Source organism: Schistocerca americana, chromosome 8 (genome assembly GCF_021461395.2).
Source record: "Schistocerca americana isolate TAMUIC-IGC-003095 chromosome 8, iqSchAmer2.1, whole genome shotgun sequence".
NCBI lineage: Eukaryota > Metazoa > Arthropoda > Insecta > Orthoptera > Acrididae > Schistocerca > Schistocerca americana.
This window is the reverse complement of record NC_060126.1, coordinates 239133523-239151173: the sequence shown is the minus strand read 5'-3', so window position 1 is coordinate 239151173 and position 17651 is coordinate 239133523. Positions and strand designations below refer to the sequence as shown.

Genomic DNA, 17651 nt, shown 5'->3' with positions numbered 1-17651 from the left:
CATGGCATCATCCTATGCCAACCTATTCATCTGCCATCTAAAGGAATTTTTCCTAAACACCCAGAATCCTAAACCCCTCACCTGGTTCAGAGTCATTGATGAGATCTTTGCGAAATGGATCGAGGGTGAGGACACCCTATCCACATTCCTCCAGAACCTCAATATCTTCTCCCCATTTGCTTCACTTGGTCCTTCCAACCCAACAAGCCACCTTCCTAGATGTTAACCTCCACCTCAAAGCTAGCTACAACAGTACCTTCATCCATATCAAACCTATTAACCACCAGCAACACCTCCACTTCGACAGTTGCCACCCATTCCATACCAAGAAGTCCCTCCCATACAGCCTGGCCACCCATGGTCATCACATCTGCAGTGATGAGCAGTCCCTCTTGAATTATACCAAGGGTCTCACTGAAGCTTTTACAGACCGTAATTATCCTCTCAACATTGTACAAAAATAAATCTGCCATGCCTTATCTTTCCAGTCTCCCTCCATCTCCCAACTGGAGCAACTGAATTATATTCTCCGCCAGGGTTTGGACTATCTCTCATTGTGTCCTAAAATGAGAAATGTTCTGCCCATTCTCCTTTCCACCCCTCCCACAGTGGTATTCCACCGTCCACCAAACATACACAATATACCCATCCAGCCCTACAGAACCCCTGCTCCCAACCCCTTACATCATGACTCATATCCCTGTAATAGACCTAGATGCAGGACTTGTCCCATACATGCTCCCACCAACACCTACTCCAGTCTGGTCACAAACATCACCTATCCCATCAAAGGCAGGGCTGCCTGTGAAACCAGTCATGTGATCTACAAGCTAAGCTGCAAACACTGTTCTGCCTTCTACGTGGACATGACGACCAACAAGCTGTCTGTCTGTGTGAATGGCTACCGACAAACTGTGGCCACGAAACAAGTAGATCACCCTGTTGCTTAGCATGCCACCAAACATGACATTCTTCATTTCAGTGACTGCTTCACAACCTGTGCTGTATGGATCTTTTCCACCAACACCAGCTTTTCTGAATTGCAGAAGTGGGAAATTCCACTGCAGTAGTTCCTAATTTCTTGTAACTCTCCTGGCGTCAACCTTCGTTAGTCATTGTCCTCACCCACCCAGCCCATTCCCAGTTCCCATTCCAGCAGTACACAGCCCTCATTCCGCCATCACACCCAGCCTTTTTACTTCTCTCCTTTTCTGCTACCCCCGCCCCCTCCCCATCTCTCCCCTGCCCTCCATCTAACCTCTCGACTGCACATAGCTGCCCTACGCTCTTCCCACCTTATCACTGCACACTCCCCAGCAGCACTTCACTGTCCTCCTCCCCTACCCTACTACCCCTCCCCCTCCCCACCCCAGCCTCCTCCTTACCCCCACCCAGTCGACACTCGCATCATGAACTGGTGCTGCTGCTTGCAGTGTGGCTTCAGTTGCCTGAAACAGCAGTCATGTGTGTGCAAGTTGCATTTGCGTGTGTGTGTGTGTGTGTGTGTGTGTTTGTGTGTGTGTGTGTGTGTGTGTGTGTGTGTGCGTGCCTGCCTGTCATCTAGTTTTGCTGAAGGCCTTATTCGCAAAAAAAGCTTCATTTTTGACAGTCTTTTTGTTGTGCCTATCTGCGACTAAACATCTGTGCTATATGGTGAGTGGCAACTTTAGTTTTCATAATGTTGTTACATACTATCCTGGATTTTCCATTGTTTGAAAATTGCTTTAATATATTATAGACAAATTTAGAAAGTACGTATTTTTGAAAATACTTCAGTGTGTAGCACACTTGTGTAAAAGACATAAATTACAAACTTGACTAAAATCGGAATAAATATTATCCAAATGGAAGTGGAATAGTAACTTTCATTTGACCCAGGGTCGTTGGTAAGGTCTAGTTAATCCCTAAATGTTGCAAATGTTGGTTTGTTATACAATGGAAACGATTTTGTGGAAAAACTCGTATTTGTATTTTATACCTCCGCCTTTTGCTGATGTCGTTATCATGTGAGTGTAACAGTTTTATTTACTGTTTAAATGTTGATGACCCTAGATTCATCTCCTTGTACTTTTTATTAATCAATTCCGGCAATGATAGCTCTCACGCCACATTGTATCAGCATTATCAAGAATAGTTCTTCCTCAGTGTGTAATTTGGCAGCATCTGTAGTCATCTAACTGCTGTATGAAACCATTGTGGCCCTTCTGCTGAAAAAGTTTAGTAAATATTTCTATTAAAGATTGAATTTGTGATTTATCAATAGGTTCCACTGCATTTCATCAGTTGTTGGATTGAATGAGTGGCACACATCATTGTTGACATCAGTAACAACCTGTGAGGTATCATTTCTGATAACAAGAGATAAAGCCCATCCTTTTTTTCTCCAAGTAGTTTTTCTAGATATAATCTGGAGAAATGTGTTGTGCTTCGAAGTTATTTGCTTATAACAAGAAATTTTTCACTCGGTAACAAAGGAGACAGGTAGTGCAGGTTGAAGCTATGACCCTTGCTACAATGATCGATGCATGGCTCAGTCAGCAGTCTTCTCCTTGAAATCAAGCCAAGATCAAGTACAGGTCCAGCAAATAGTTTTAATCTGTCATAGAGGTTCACATCATGTGGTGATCTACTGGTCCAAACAGCTTCCTTCCAACTTAGACACTGGATAACTCCATCAAACTCTCCACTGGGTAACATGCACTTCTGGCTAAATCATTGGGCATGGCTTATACAGGGTGTCTCTTCTAAGAGTCATCACATGCATTTGCCCTGGTGTTTCAGCAGATATTGGCAATTTGTTTTTTATGTTGTGTAGCTATAGTTATCTCAGACAAATAGTGCTCATCAGGTCTTTCATGCAACCCCCAGTATCAATGGAAACCATCAGTTTGTCTCACGTTGCAAACAAAGTTATTTTCAAAGCAGAATTTTACATGCCCATTCAATAGAGTGGTCCCAGATTAGTCTAATGCAATATTGTTTTTATCAATATGTATTAACAGGGACATTAAAGCTTGAAGAATAACCAGTACTCCAGCAGCAAAAGCACCACCCTGCCCTGCACTGACTGCTGCTGCCAAATGCAGCACTACTAAGTTGCTAGTGGACTGCTGCTGATTCTCTGTATTTTAGTGTACCTGTTAATACATGTTGATAAAAAGAATATTGGACTAGCCTAATTTGGGAGCACTCTGTCGAGTGGACACATAAAATCCTGGTTTAAAAATAATTTTGTTTGTAATGGGAAATGAACTGACACTTTCTGTTGACAATGAGGTTGCATGAAAGGCATGACAAGCAGGAATTGTTGAGGCTGACTCCAGCTTTACATTGCAAAAATGAAATTGCAGATATCTGCCATAGAACAGCTCCATCGAACTGGCTGCTCATTATGATTGATGTGTAATGTATTCCTTGCCATTGGCGACCTCTGCAGTGGGCTGCTGGTATAATGACAAATTATTTTTGCCTAGCATGTTTGGTGTCCCTGTTACCTCCTGTGGCTGGAAGGTAGTCTTGTGTGACAGGAAGTCCTATAATAATTTTGCTCACGTACAAATGACTGCCAACACCGGCAGCTCAGTGCAGAATACAACTGTTATGTGGAATGAAAGCAGCAATCTGGAGGGGAAGGGATATCAGTGTATGGGGGGGGGGGGGGGGGGTAGCATTGTCTGGCCAACAAGTGCAATGTCAGGATGTTGTGGGACAGGGAGGTGTGGAAAATGGAACTAAAAGGGGAGGAGTGGGGAAAGATTGGCAGATGCATTGGCAGAGTGAGGGAAATGAAGAGGGTGGGAAAAGAGAATGGGGAGGAGGTTATAGGACAAAGGGGGTGGAAATTTTTGGGTGGAGGATGTGGGGACTGTATGTTACTATAGGTTGAGGCTGGGATAATTATGGGAACAGAGAATATGTTGTAAGGATAAGTCCCACCCGCACAGTTCAGAAATGCTGGCAGTGAAGGAGAGTTATCCAGATGGCTTGGGTTGTGAAGCAACTGCTGAAATCAAGCAGGTTGTGTTGAACTGCATGTTGTGCCACAGGGTGGTCTACTTTGCACTTGGCAATAATCTGACAGTGCCATTCACCCTGGTGGATGGTTGGCTGTAATGCTAATGTAAAAAGTCATGCAATGATTGTAGCAGGGCTGATATATGACATGGCAGTATGAACTGGGAGAGGCAGATTTCAATGTTGGATTTAGGTTGGCTTTGGTTGGAGGGATTGGCAGCAAAGAAGTGTTTCTATTGCAGCGATCAGGATGCTGCTTTCATTCCATGTGACAGTTGCATTCTGCTCTGAGCTGTCAGAGTTGGCAGTCATGCGTGCATGAGTTGTGCTTGCTCACCAGGCGATAAGGCCCTTTGGACCCGGAGCTGACAGTGGCCATGTGTGTGCGAGTTATGTTTGTGTGAATTTTCTGTGAATTTCATTTTGTTTGTGTCTGATAAAGAACTTGTCTGATAATTGATTAATATCTAGCAATCTTTTTAATTGTGCCTGTCTGCCACTCAACACTTTCTCTCTGTGATGAGCAACAATCTGTTTTTTCATCCCTTATTTTCTATTGTAATTATTATGCGTGTAACAGATAATGCATTTTTACACAGATAATGTAACTAAACTGTTACTTTATATTTTTCTTATATTTTAAAAACTTTTCATAATTATGAGATTACATTCAATCAAGAATTAACTGTTCAGTTTATATTTTGCAAAAAAAGCGTAATGTCAACTAATAATACATTTTTCCTTTCCAATATTTTGTTAACAGCTCTTCTGGAAGTTTTGTCTTCTAACAACAGGGAATGCCTTATTGAAGCAATGAGGGTGTATGGAAACCTGACACGTTCTGAAACATCCAGAAATATTCTCCTGGAAAATACAGGTATATAATGTTTAAGTGAAAGTGATTTTCAGTACCAAAATAAAGACAACAGGAATATCCAACTTAAAAATAATGTAAGCACCAAACCAACGAAACTCTGCTTACATTATCCCTTATGTATGATTCAAGAATGTAAACATTTTTATACAGACTGTATTATTGCATTTACTCATGAAATGTGAGTGCAAAAACATTTTCTAATCAGAAATGAGTTTCAGCATAAAAAGATAATGTTTTTTTTTTACATGTTTACAAGCGCAGATGGTGTCCCCTATAGCATAACACTGCCCCACAAGCATGCGTATGTGGCACAGTACATATTTTGGTCAGTCATAAATATGATTCAGTTGACCAGGCAACTAGTTTACATTCATCCATGGTCCAATTATGATGACCCTATGCCAATTTAAATCATAATTGATGGACTCAGTAGGTTAATATTCAAATGTAATAGGAGTCGATTGCTGCAGAGCACCATGTTGAAATATGTACACTGAACCGTGTGCTTTGAAATGTTGCGCTTGCAGCAGCATGGTATTGTATCACAGGTCCAAATATCATTCCTGTATAGATTGGGCAAGACTCTGACCTTCAATATTCTGTGATGATGCATGGATGTCCAACATCTTGTCAACAACTAGTAGTTTCCCAACTCTTCAACCACTTTCCATTAATGCTCACTACATTAGCAGCTAACCAGCATTTCCATTTCCAAGACATTCATTCCTATGTGCCAGGCTATAACACTCTGCCCTTTGTCATATAGTAGAAAGTCCAGATAAGAATATCAACAGTATTATGGAAAGGGTAGGTTGCTACGCACCATTAAGATGACACGTTGAGTTGCAGATAGGCACAACAAAAAGACTGTTGCACATTTAGCTTTCACCCAGAGCCTTCTTCAGAAAAGAAAACAAACACACACGTTCACACTATCAAGCACACGTCATGCACACGTGACTGCTATCTCAGGCCACTCTGGCCATGTGCAACTGAGGTCTGCCTGCTTGCATTAATGTGTGTGTGTTTTCTTTTCTGAATAAGACTCTGGCAGAAGGCTAAATGTGTAACAGTCTTTTCATTATGTCTGTCAGAAACTCAGTGTGTCACCTTTATGGTGAGCGGCTATCTATCCTTTTCATAAAATTGTTGACCTTCCTCAGAGTTGCTTACATCAGCAGTTTCTTCATTTGTGGCTCATTTCATCACTAGAATGATTCACTGTTTATTTCTACTTCTTTCTATTTAAAATTTAATTTTGCAGACCTCACAAATAAATGCTATGACTTCATCAGCAGCAACTTTTTCACACTTTGAGCAGACAGAAGAGGAAAACTTAGATTATCTATGTACTGAAATCAACTTCACTAAAAATAAACATTTTTTAGATTGCCTGGATATTGAAACCAACATTATAACAATTACACATTTCAGTGTAACAATAATGGAAATCTGTGGATGCAACAACAATAAAATATGGGAAAGACAACCACTCACAGCATGAGAATGTGCATACGATGTCTGTGTGGTTGTGTGTATGTGAATAAAGACCAAGAACTCGAAAGCTAGTGTGAATAGTGTTTCCTTTTACATGATCTATGTTCTGCACATCAGTCTGTTGTAGGTGCCTTTCTCTTATTTTACATAAATGAACATTTCTTGTATTTATCACATGCTGACTGTCTTGTCACTAGTCATTCTCATTGTTGGATTAGATTAGATTAGTACTTGTTCCATAGTTCATGAATACAACACTTCGTAATGATGTGGAATGTGTCAGGTTAATAAAAGGTGTGTATACAAGATATTACATTAGACAAAATATTACATGACACTCAACCTTTTTTTTTTTTTTTTTTTTTTTTTTTTTTTTGTGGCGGTTGGGAAATTACCCACTTACTATATCCAAAAATTCATCTAATGAGTAGAAGGAGTTGCCATTAAGAAATTCTTTTAATTTCCTTTTAAATGCTATGTGGCTATCTGTCAGACTTTTGATGCTATTAGGTAAGTGACCAAAGCCTTTTGTGGCAGCATAATTTACCCCCTTCTGAGCCAAAGTTAGATTTAGCCTTGAGTAGTGAAGATCATCCTTTCTCCTAGTGTTGTACCCATGTACACTGCTATTACTATTGAATTTGTTCGGATTGTTAATAACAAATTTCATAAGTGAATATATATATTGTGAGGCTACAGTGAAGATTTCTAGCTCTTTAAATAAGTGTCTGCAGGATGATCTTGTATGAGCTCCAGCAATTATTCTGATTACATGCTTTTGTGCAATGAACACTCTTTTACCTAATGATGAGTTACCCCAGAATATGACGGCATACGAAAGCAGAGAATGAAAATAGGCGTGGTAAGCTAATTTACTCAGATGTATATCACCAAAATTTGCAATGACCCTAATAGCATAAGTAGCTGAACTCAAATGTTTCAGCAGATACTCAGTGTATTTTTTTCCAGTTCAACCCCTCATCAATGCATAAACCTAGAAATTTTGAATATTCTACCTTAGCTACCGATTTCTGATTGAAGTCTATATTTATTAATATGGTCATTCCATTTGCTGTGTGGAACTGTATATACTGTGTTTTGTCAAAGTTTAATGAGAGCCCATTTGCCGAGAACCACTTAGTGATTTTCTGAGAGACATCGTTTACAATTTCACCAGTTAATTCTTATCTGTCGGGTGTGATAGCTATACTTGTATCATCGGCAAAAAGTACCAGCTTTGCATCTTCGTGAATATAGAATGTCAAGTCATTAATATATATTAAGAACAGCAGGGGAACCAAGACCGAACCTTGTGGCACCCCATTCTTGATTGTTCCCCAGTTTGAGAAATCACCAGTTTTTTGCATATTATGTGAACTATTTATTTCAACTTTCTGCACTCTTCCAGTTAGGTATGATTTAAACCATGTGAGCACTGTCCCATTCATACCACAGTACTTGAGATTATCTAGAAGTATTCCATGATTTACGCAATCAAAAGCCTTTGATAGATCACAAAAAATCCCAACGGGTGACTTCCGGGTACTCAGAGCATTTAATATTTCATTAGTGAAAGCATATATAGCATTTTCCATTGAAAAACCCTTCTGGAAATCAAACTGACATTTTGTTAAAACTTTATTTTTACAAAGGTGTGAAACTACTCTTCAATAGATTACTTTTTCAAGAATTTTGGATAAGGCAGTCAGAAGAGAGATTGGGCGGTAGTTGTTGACATCAGACGTATCCCCTTTATGCAGTGGTACAACAATGGCATACTTCAGTCTATCTGGGAAAATACCCTGCTTCAGAGAGCTATTACATATGTGGTTAAGAATCCTACTTATTTCTTGGGAACAAGCTTTTATTATCCTGCTGGAAATGCCATCAATCCCATGTGAGGTTTTATTCTTGAGAGAGTTTATTATCTTCCTAATTTCAGATGGAGAGGTGGGTGGAATTTCAATTGTATCAAATGGTGTGGGTAAGGTCTCTTCCATTAACTGCCTTGCTTCTTCTAATGAACATTTAGATCCTATTTTCTCTACAACAATTAAAAAATTATTATTCAAAATGTTTTCGACTTCTGGCTTGTTGTTTATCAAGTTTCCGTTCGCTTTCATGGTGATGCCATCATCCTGTACTCTTGGTTGTCCTGTCTCCCTTGTAATAATATTCCAAATTGTTTTGATTTTGTTATCAGAGGTATTAATCTCAGACATGATGCACATGCTTCTGGACTTTTTAATAACCTTTCTTAATGTAACACAGTAGTTTTTATAATATTTGGCTCTTTCTGGGTCATTACTCTTTCTTGTTGTTAGATACAGTTCCCTTTTGTGGTTACAAGATATTTTTATTGGCTCAGTAGGCTTGAAGATTCCTGCTTGCAAAAAGGATTTCAGAGTTCTAATTAATTTCATACAAATTCCTAAATTAAACATCACAGGCCACTAGTTTGAATTTTCCTCATTTTATCTATTCCTATCACATTATCACAGTACTTCATAAAGATTTCCAAGTGATACAAGGTCTAACATCAAACTGCTCCTGCCAAAAAGAGACTTTTTACTAAAGAGTTTATGTTGAAGTTATTCCACCTGTTTCAACATTAACATCTTAACAGGAAAAAAAGGAGAGAAAAAAGAAATTACTTACAAGGCACACGCAACTCTGGTTTATCATTTTCAAATATTTCAATAATCAGTCATATCAGTTACGTACAGGTGTATTATAATAAAGAAAATTTCCAGAAGATCAGAATATATAAACAAACAAAAAAATATTCTGGAATTAATATCCTTTGGGTGAAGGCACAATTCACAAAAGCATTCCATATTGATTTACGTGTGTTTAATATAAATGACTTGATAATAATAATAATAAATAACCAAATAAAGACTAAATAAAAAGTATGTGAAATTTTCATGTATGGTTTACTAAAATGATGTATTGTGTTGTTAACTACAAAATAAGTATTTAGTGTTGTACAGTTTTGTTACATGTAGATATTTTTCTTACCATGTCACATGTGCTCAGTGCCAACAGGCGGCATTCCGTCTCCCTTTGAGCTGTGATCATAATATTTTGGCTCATCAATGTAATTTGTACTAGCTGTTACCTGCAGCTGCCCTTGCATATCAGTAGTTTCCTTGCTGTTGTTGTCGTTGTTGTGGTCTTCAGTCGTGAGATTGGTTTGATGCAGCTCTCCATGCTACTCTATCCTGTGCAAGCTTTTTCATCTCCCAGTACCTACTGCAACCTACATCCTTCTGAATCTGCTTAGTGTATTCATCTCTTGGTCTCCCTCTACAATTTTTACTGTCCATGCTGTCCCCCAATACTAAATTGGTGATCCCTTGATGCCTCAGAACATGTCCTACCAACCGATCCCTTCTTCTAGTCAAGTGCCACAAATTTCTCTTCTCCCCAATCCTATTCAATACCTCCTCATTAGTTATGTGATCTACCCACCTTATCTTCAGCATTCTTCTGTAGTACCACATTTCTAAAGCTTCTATTCTCGTCTTGTCCCAACTATTTGTCGTCCATGTTTCACTTCCATACATGGCTACACTCCATACAAATACTTTCAGAAACGACTTCCTGACACTTAAATCTATACTCGATGTTAACAAATTTCTCTTCTTCAGAAACGATTTCCTTGCCATTGCCAGTCTACATTTTATATCCTCTCTACTTCGACCATCATCAGTTATTTTGCTCCCCAAATGGCAAAACTCCTTTACTACTTTAAGTGTCTCATTTCCTAATCTAATTCCCTCAGCATCACCCGACTTAATTCAACTACATTCCATTATCCTTGTTTTGCTTTTGTTGATGTTCATCTTATATCCTCCTTTCAAGACACTATCCATTCCATTCAACTGCTCTTCCAAGTCCTTTGCTGTCTCTGACAGAATTACAATGTCATCGGTGAACCTCAAAGTTTTTATTTCTTCTCCATGGATTTTAATACCTACTCCGAATTTTTCTTTTGTTTCCTTCACTGCTTACTCAATATACAGATTGAATAACATCGGGGAGAGGCTACAACCCTGTCTCACTCCGTTCCCAACTACTGCTTCCCTTTCGTGTCCCTTGACTCTTGTAACTGCCATCTGGTTTCTGTAAAAATTGTAAACAGCCTTTTGCTCCCTGTATTTTACCCCTGCCACCTTCAGAATTCCAGTCAACATTGTCAAAAGCTTTCTCTAAGTCTACAAAAGCTAGAAACATAGGTTTGCCTTTCCTTAATGTAGCTTCTAAGATAAGTCATAAGGTCAGTATTGCCTCATGTGTTCCAATATTTCTATGGAATCCAAACTGATCTTCCCCGAGGTCGGCTTGTACTAGCCTTCCATTCGTCTGTAAAGAATTTGCGTTAGTATTTTGCAGCTGTGACTTATTAAACTGATAGTTCAGTAATTTTCACATCTGTCAAAGCCTGCTTTCTTTTGGATTGGAATCATTATATTCTTCTTGAAGTCTGAGGGTATTTTGCCTGTCTCACATATCTTGCTCACCAGATGGTAGAGTTTTGTCAGGACTGGCTCTCCCAAGGCTGTAAGTAGTTCTAATGGCATGTTGTCTACTCCCAGGGTCTTGTTTCGACTCAGGTCTTTCAGTGCTCTGTCAAACTCTTCACGCAGTATCATATCTCCCCTTTCCTCTTCATCTACAACCTCTTCCATTTCCATAATATTGTCCTCAAGTACATTGCCCTTGTATAGACCCTCTGTATACTCCTTCCACCTTTCTGCTTTCCCTTCTTTGCTTAGAACTGGGTTTCCATCTGAGCTCTTGATATTCATACAAGTGGTTCTCTTTTCTCCACAGGTCTCTCTAATTTTCCTATAGGCAGTATCTATCTTACCCCAGTTGAGATAAGCCTCTACATCCTTACAATTGTCCTCTAGCCATCCGTGCTTAGCCATTTTGCACTTCCTGTCGATCTCATTTTTGAGACGTTTGTATTCCTTTTTGCTTGCTTCATTTACTGCATTTTTATAGTTTCTCCTTTCTTCAATTAAGTTCAATATTTCTTCTGTTGCCCAAAGATTTCTAGTAGCCCTCGTCTATTTACCTACTTTATCCTCTGCTGCCTTCACTATTTCATCCCTCAAAGCTACCCATTCATCTTCTACTGTATTTCTTTCCCCCATTCATGTCAGTTGTTCCTTCATGCTCCCCCTGAAACTCTGTGCAACTTCTGGTTTAGTCAGTTAATCCATGCCCCATCTCCTTAAATTCCCACCCTTTTGCAGTTTCTTCAGTTTTAATCTACACTCATAACCAATAGATTGTGGTCAGAGTCCACATCTGCCCCTGGAAATGTCTTACAATTTAAAACCTAGTTCCTAAATCTGTCTTACTATTATATAATGTATCTGAAACCTGTCAGTATCTCCATGCTTCCTGCATGTATACAATCTTCTTTTATGATTCTTGAACCAAGTGTTAGCTATGATTAAGTTAAGCTCTGGGCAAAATCCTACCAGGCAGCTTCCTCTTTCATTTCTTAGCCCAATCCATATTCACCTATTATGTTTCATTCTCTTCCTTTTCCTACTACTGAATTCCAGTCACCCATGACTGTTAAATTTTCATCTCCCTTCACTACCTGAATAATTTCTTTTATCTCATCATATATTTAATCAACTTCTTCATCATCTGCAGAGCTAGTTGGCATATAAAATTGTACTACTGTAATAGGCGTGGGCTTCGTGTCTATCTTGGCCGCAATAATGCGTTCACTATGCTGTTTGTAGTAGCTTACCGGCACTCATATTTTTTTATTCATTATTAAACCTACTCCTGCATTACCCCTATTTGATTTTGTATTTATAACCCTGTATTCACCTGACCAAAAGTCTTGTTCCTCCTACCACTGAACTTCACTAATTCCCAAATATATCTAACTTTAACCTATCCATTTCCCTTTTTAAATTTTCTAACCTACCTGCCCAATTAAGGGATCAGACATTCCAAGCTCCGATCCGTAGAATGCCAGTTTTCTTTCTTGTGATAACAATGTCCTCTTGAATAGTCCCTGCCCAGAGATCCGAATGGGGGACTATTTTACCCAAGAGGATGCCATCATCATTTAATCATACAGTAAAGGTGCATGCCCTCGGGAAAAATTACGGCTGTAGTTTCCCCTTGCTTTCAGCCGTTCGCAGTACCAAAACAGCAAGGCCGTTTTGGTTAGTGTTACAAGGCCAGATCAGTCGATCATCCATACTGTTCCCCCTGCAACTACTGAAAAGGCTGCTGCCCCTCTTCAGGAACCACACGTTTGTCTGGCCTCTCAACAGATACCCCTCCGTTGTGGCTGCACATATGGTACGGCTATCTGTATCGCTGAGACATGCAAGTCTCCCCACCAACGGCAAGGTCCATGGTTCATAGGGGGGCGGGGAGGGGGGGGGGAGTAGTTTTTGTTATGATGAGTGATAGCAATCAAGTAAGCTACTGTATGTGCAATAGCATCAGCTGCCCTCATGTATCTGCCATTTCAGATACGCATAGTTTGTGATGTGAGTGTCATCCCCCCCTCTCTCCTCAGATGCCCCAACTACATAGCAGTTTCACTGAAGTCAGCTGATGGATTTAGTTGTGAAAACAAACATAATAGACAGAAGTACTTTCACATTTATAATACTAGTATAGTTTAGTGTGGAAGTAAGGATTAAACGCATTGAGGATTGTATAAGTGTTGTATCCATTATGTTGAATCATATTATATGGAATATATCTATCAGTAAAAGTGTTTTCACAAATAGGAGTTAAAAAGTCAAACAGTAAATACCTTTTTCAAAGAATAAATATATTTACCTAATTCACATTACATTTTTCAAATCAAGAAAAATCTTGTACTGCATACTTCTAAAATAGCCTTTGCTCTTCCTCACCTCCATACCAAATTTAATCAAAATTGGTTCAGCAATTTAGTCTTGAAAAGGTAACATACAGTTACTTTAGGATTGAGAATACTAATATGTATGAAAGATCTGGCTAAATGTTCTGTAACACAATGGCAATGCATACCTGTTTCCAACATCTGCTGTTGGTGTACGTTTATCACAACTAGATTACAAAAAAAACTGCAGATTTAATTTTATTTCAGTAAAGCTAGAAAATATTACTCTTAATAACGCCTTATTATTCTCAGGACTGTTGTGCTTCCTGCATAACCTGGATTCAGATGACCGGGAGCTTCTTTGTGCAACTGTTGGTGTTCTTATCAACATGATGTCAGATTGGGACAAACGCCTCGCTCTGAGGCAACTTGGTGGTATTCGCAGGTCAGTTATATTCCCACCAAGCACCAATGTCTGCTGATTGTACACTTGCAAGAGTTAACATTAACATTTTCAATGTATTATTGGTAACTTAATCATTGTTGATCACAATTAACTTTTTGAAACCCCATTATTAATATAAATATGATACGTAAAATGATAGAAGCTTACCAACATTCATTCATTCACACATTTTGTTACATAGGTCCCAACATGAAGTAGAACCTTCAGAGATATGGAGTGAGCCAAGATACACACTACTGAAAGCAGATGTTACAAACTGCATTAACAATTAATTGTTAAACTGATGTTTATTTCTACCATAAGGGTGTACAAGTTCAAGTGTACAAAAATAACCTTGAATAGTCCAGACTATGCCTCAATATAAAGAAGACTGAATATATCTCAACACATACAAATAATATGTACCCCATCAAGATTGATGGTATAGATCTGCCACAGACAAATATCTTCATGTGTCTTAGCCCAAACACTGTTGCCAACAGCCCACTCATTTCCAAAATCACACACCAATTTAGCAGTGCATAACTTAAATTGTGCAAAATGACTGATATGATTTTTAAAAAAATTACACACCCGTCTTCAGTCTGCCCAGTTGCATCGTACAGTGCAGGATGTTGGCCAACAGCTAAAGAAGCAGAGCAACAATTTGCTGTAATGAAAGGCAAAATGGTTCTGCTGACATCTAGTCTGTCACTTTAAAATTAGGTGACCAGTAATACAATTTCACAGGCAGTGTAATGTGGCAACTACCTTTAAGAAAATGAGGGAAAGCTGTCTATGGTGGTATGGACAGAAACTTTGAGCAAATTAAGAGACAGTGGCAAAGCATGGGTTTTGTTGAAATTTCATGATGAATGACTTGCTGGGAGACCTAGGCCATACTGGCTAGCTGCCCTCCATATAGCCCTCAACAAAGCAGATCTCCATTCTGTCCAAGCGCAAGATGGTGCAAGTGGAAACAGGGAGCCAAAAGGGCAATCCCCACTACATTGGAAGACAAATGCTGAGGAAGAACTAGAACAAAAAGAAGACAGTGGATTGGCACAATTTTTTGAATTATGAGTTAATTTTCCTTTGGACGTATAGAGATTTCTTATTTCTTGCTTTATATCTGATGGAACTTGTTAGTGACCTTTGCACCAGAATACCAACTCTCTTTGAACTGTAAAAAAGTAGGCAAGATTTACATGGAAATCATTTTTGTTATAGATTGTGGTTGTGTAAATCACATTCTGTTTTCACAGATGCATCAATTTTAATGTTGACTAGTTCTTGGAAAAATGTTTTCATTCACCTGATTAAAGTAAAGAAAACAACCTGGAGACTGTTCTAAGTATTAAAGATTCTGTAATTATTTTGGCCTTTTACTTAACGATATATTATCACGGTTTTCACATTAAAAAGTTCCAAAAGCAGGAGCTCTTAAAGTTATTGAATATTGTATGTTAGAAAAGATAGTATCTTCTGTGGCTCAGATAATCATTTAGTACATATATGGTAAATTCTGATGTAGGGTAAGTCAGTGTATAACAAAATATATTACATGATTTAAATTTACATTAATTACACTATTTTTACATTAAATGTGTATTAAGTTACAATGTACAGAGTATACTGTACATTGTACAAGTGGAAAGAGATATACTGTTAAAGCAGAAAGAGCATATACTGTGCAAGTAGACTGATACTTGTATTACAGAATCATTCACATGGTATATCATTAAGGTGCTTAGTGGCTAGTAATATTTATAAAGTATGCCACTAAGTCACAGACAAAGAATTAATAGTGTACTTTCTGAAGCAACTTGTGCAGGCTATAGAATCAATGATGAGTCATATAGCTGTAATAGCTAACTTGAACTTTGTCAAGTCATTTATTGATTTAATTTCTGGGTGAATCAGAATTAGTATTTTATTGTCTCATTACATGCATACATAAATCACTGATTTAAAGTACTGGAGACTTATCACTGTAAATAATGTTACTAAGATACACACTGTGTCAAAAAAACTAAAATTAACCTTAATTCACAAAAAATCATTACAGATTTATTTCATTACTCTACAAAGAAATCTTTACCATCATTTAAAAATTCCATGAGTGAATAGTAATATTTTTGCACTAGGGTAGCATGTACTTTTATCTTCAGTAAACCCAGTTCCATACTGACAACAATGTAGGAAAAGATAGATTGCTACTTACCATAAAGAAGACACATTAAGTCGCAGAGAGGCACAATTAAAAGAAACTTATGCAAAGCTTTTGGCCACAGCCTTCCTCAGCAAAAGAGAAACAGAGACATGCACACCATTCATATGCACAATCATGCACATGTGATGCACTCATGGCCACCATCTCTAGCAGCTCGGGCCTGTGCTGCCGAAGTTGGTGGTCATGTGTGCATGAGGTGTATTTTCTTGTGTGTATGAATGGTTTGTGTTTCTCTGTTTCTCTTTTGCTGATGAGGGCTGTGGCTGAGAGCTTTGTGTAACTGTATTTTAATTGTGTCTGTCTGCAAGTTAACATGTTCTTTATGGTAAGTAGCAATCTATTTTCTCCTACATTGTTGATATTCATACATGGATTTTCCATTGTTTAATTTAGTTCCATACTGTGAAAGTTTTCCACATTTAACTTATTATAAATTTTCACAGCCTTTTGTTGACAAGTCTGGGAGTAGAGTTTAAGTCTATGAAATGGCTCTGAGCACCAAGGGGCTTAACGTCTGAGGTCATCAGTCCCCTAGAACTTAGAACTACTTAAACCTAACTAACCTAAGGACATCACACACATCCATGCCCGAGGCAGGATTCGAACCTGCGACCGTAGCGGTCGCCCGGCTCCAGACTGTAGCGCCTAGAACTGCTTTAGTCTATGAGATGGGCACATGAGATTACCTTTGTTTCTTGAATCATAGTTATGGTAAAGTTTTCTTTTTTTTAATAATTTTGGATTTGTATAGATAAATAGTTCACAAATGTAAATATATGGAATAGTTATGAATTTTAGATCTCTAAAGACAGGTCAGCATGAACCTTTAGGCTTAATATTATACCTATTTCTAAAAATAGTTTTTGGAAGTAATAATATCCTATTGCACTACTTGCATTCCCCAAAATATTATTCCTTATCTTACAATAGATTCAAAATAACAGTGGTAAACAACTTTACTAGCATCCATGTCCTTGTATGGGACAATATTGTCATTGTGAATGCAAGATTGTTTAGCTTGTTTGCCAAGTAGCGTATATGAGAACACCAGGATAAATTTCTTTCAAGAAATATCTCCAGAAATTTCACAGAATCTGCTTCCCAAAGTTCCTGATTTTTGTGGTTTTTTTTTTTAGAGCTATGTGATTTTGATTCTTTGGTTTTAAACTGTGTTAGTTTCTTTTTTCATGTTTAATTTTACCGTATTTACTTGAATCTAAGCCGCACTCGAATCTAAGCTGCACCTGAAAAATGAGACTCGAAATCAATGGAAAAAAAATTTCCTGAATCTACGCCGCACCTGAAATTTGAGACTCGAAATTCAAGGGGAGAAAAAAGTTTTAGACCGCACCTCCAAGTCGAAACAAAGTTGGTCCATTGTAACATGAGACACAATTTAGGTCGAATGGATGAAGATACAGCTACAGTAGTTTGGTTCGAGTCGTAATCTTAACAGTTAAGCTTTACCAAGTAGCTATTGCTATGTGTCAGTATTGTTACAGGTACCCTTCCTTTTTCAGGTGCTTCGTCTAGGTTGAAGCGATTACTTATTTTGCTTTGATCTGATAAGTGCCATTCTCTTTGTTATAGGTGTTTGCATCACTCTAAGTTGAAAATGCATTATTGTACTGTGCCATGCATTGTTTGTTGCATTCTGATAATGAGTGTTTACAACCTGTCACTGCTCGCGGCATGGCTTGCTTTTGTGCACACTACCGCTGCT

The 17651-nt window shown here is 38.3% G+C and overlaps 1 protein-coding gene across 1 annotated transcript in view; it reads left to right on the top strand.

Moving 5' to 3' along the window:
• The window catches only part of LOC124544901 (armadillo repeat-containing protein 2), a 171999-nt gene that overhangs the window by 115536 nt on the left and 38812 nt on the right, over positions 1 to 17651 (top strand). The window contains exons 14-15 of the mRNA XM_047123633.1: positions 4778 to 4891; positions 13563 to 13695. Of these exons, the coding sequence (XP_046979589.1) occupies positions 4778 to 4891; positions 13563 to 13695 (247 nt within the window). The remainder of the gene's footprint in view (positions 1 to 4777; positions 4892 to 13562; positions 13696 to 17651) is intronic.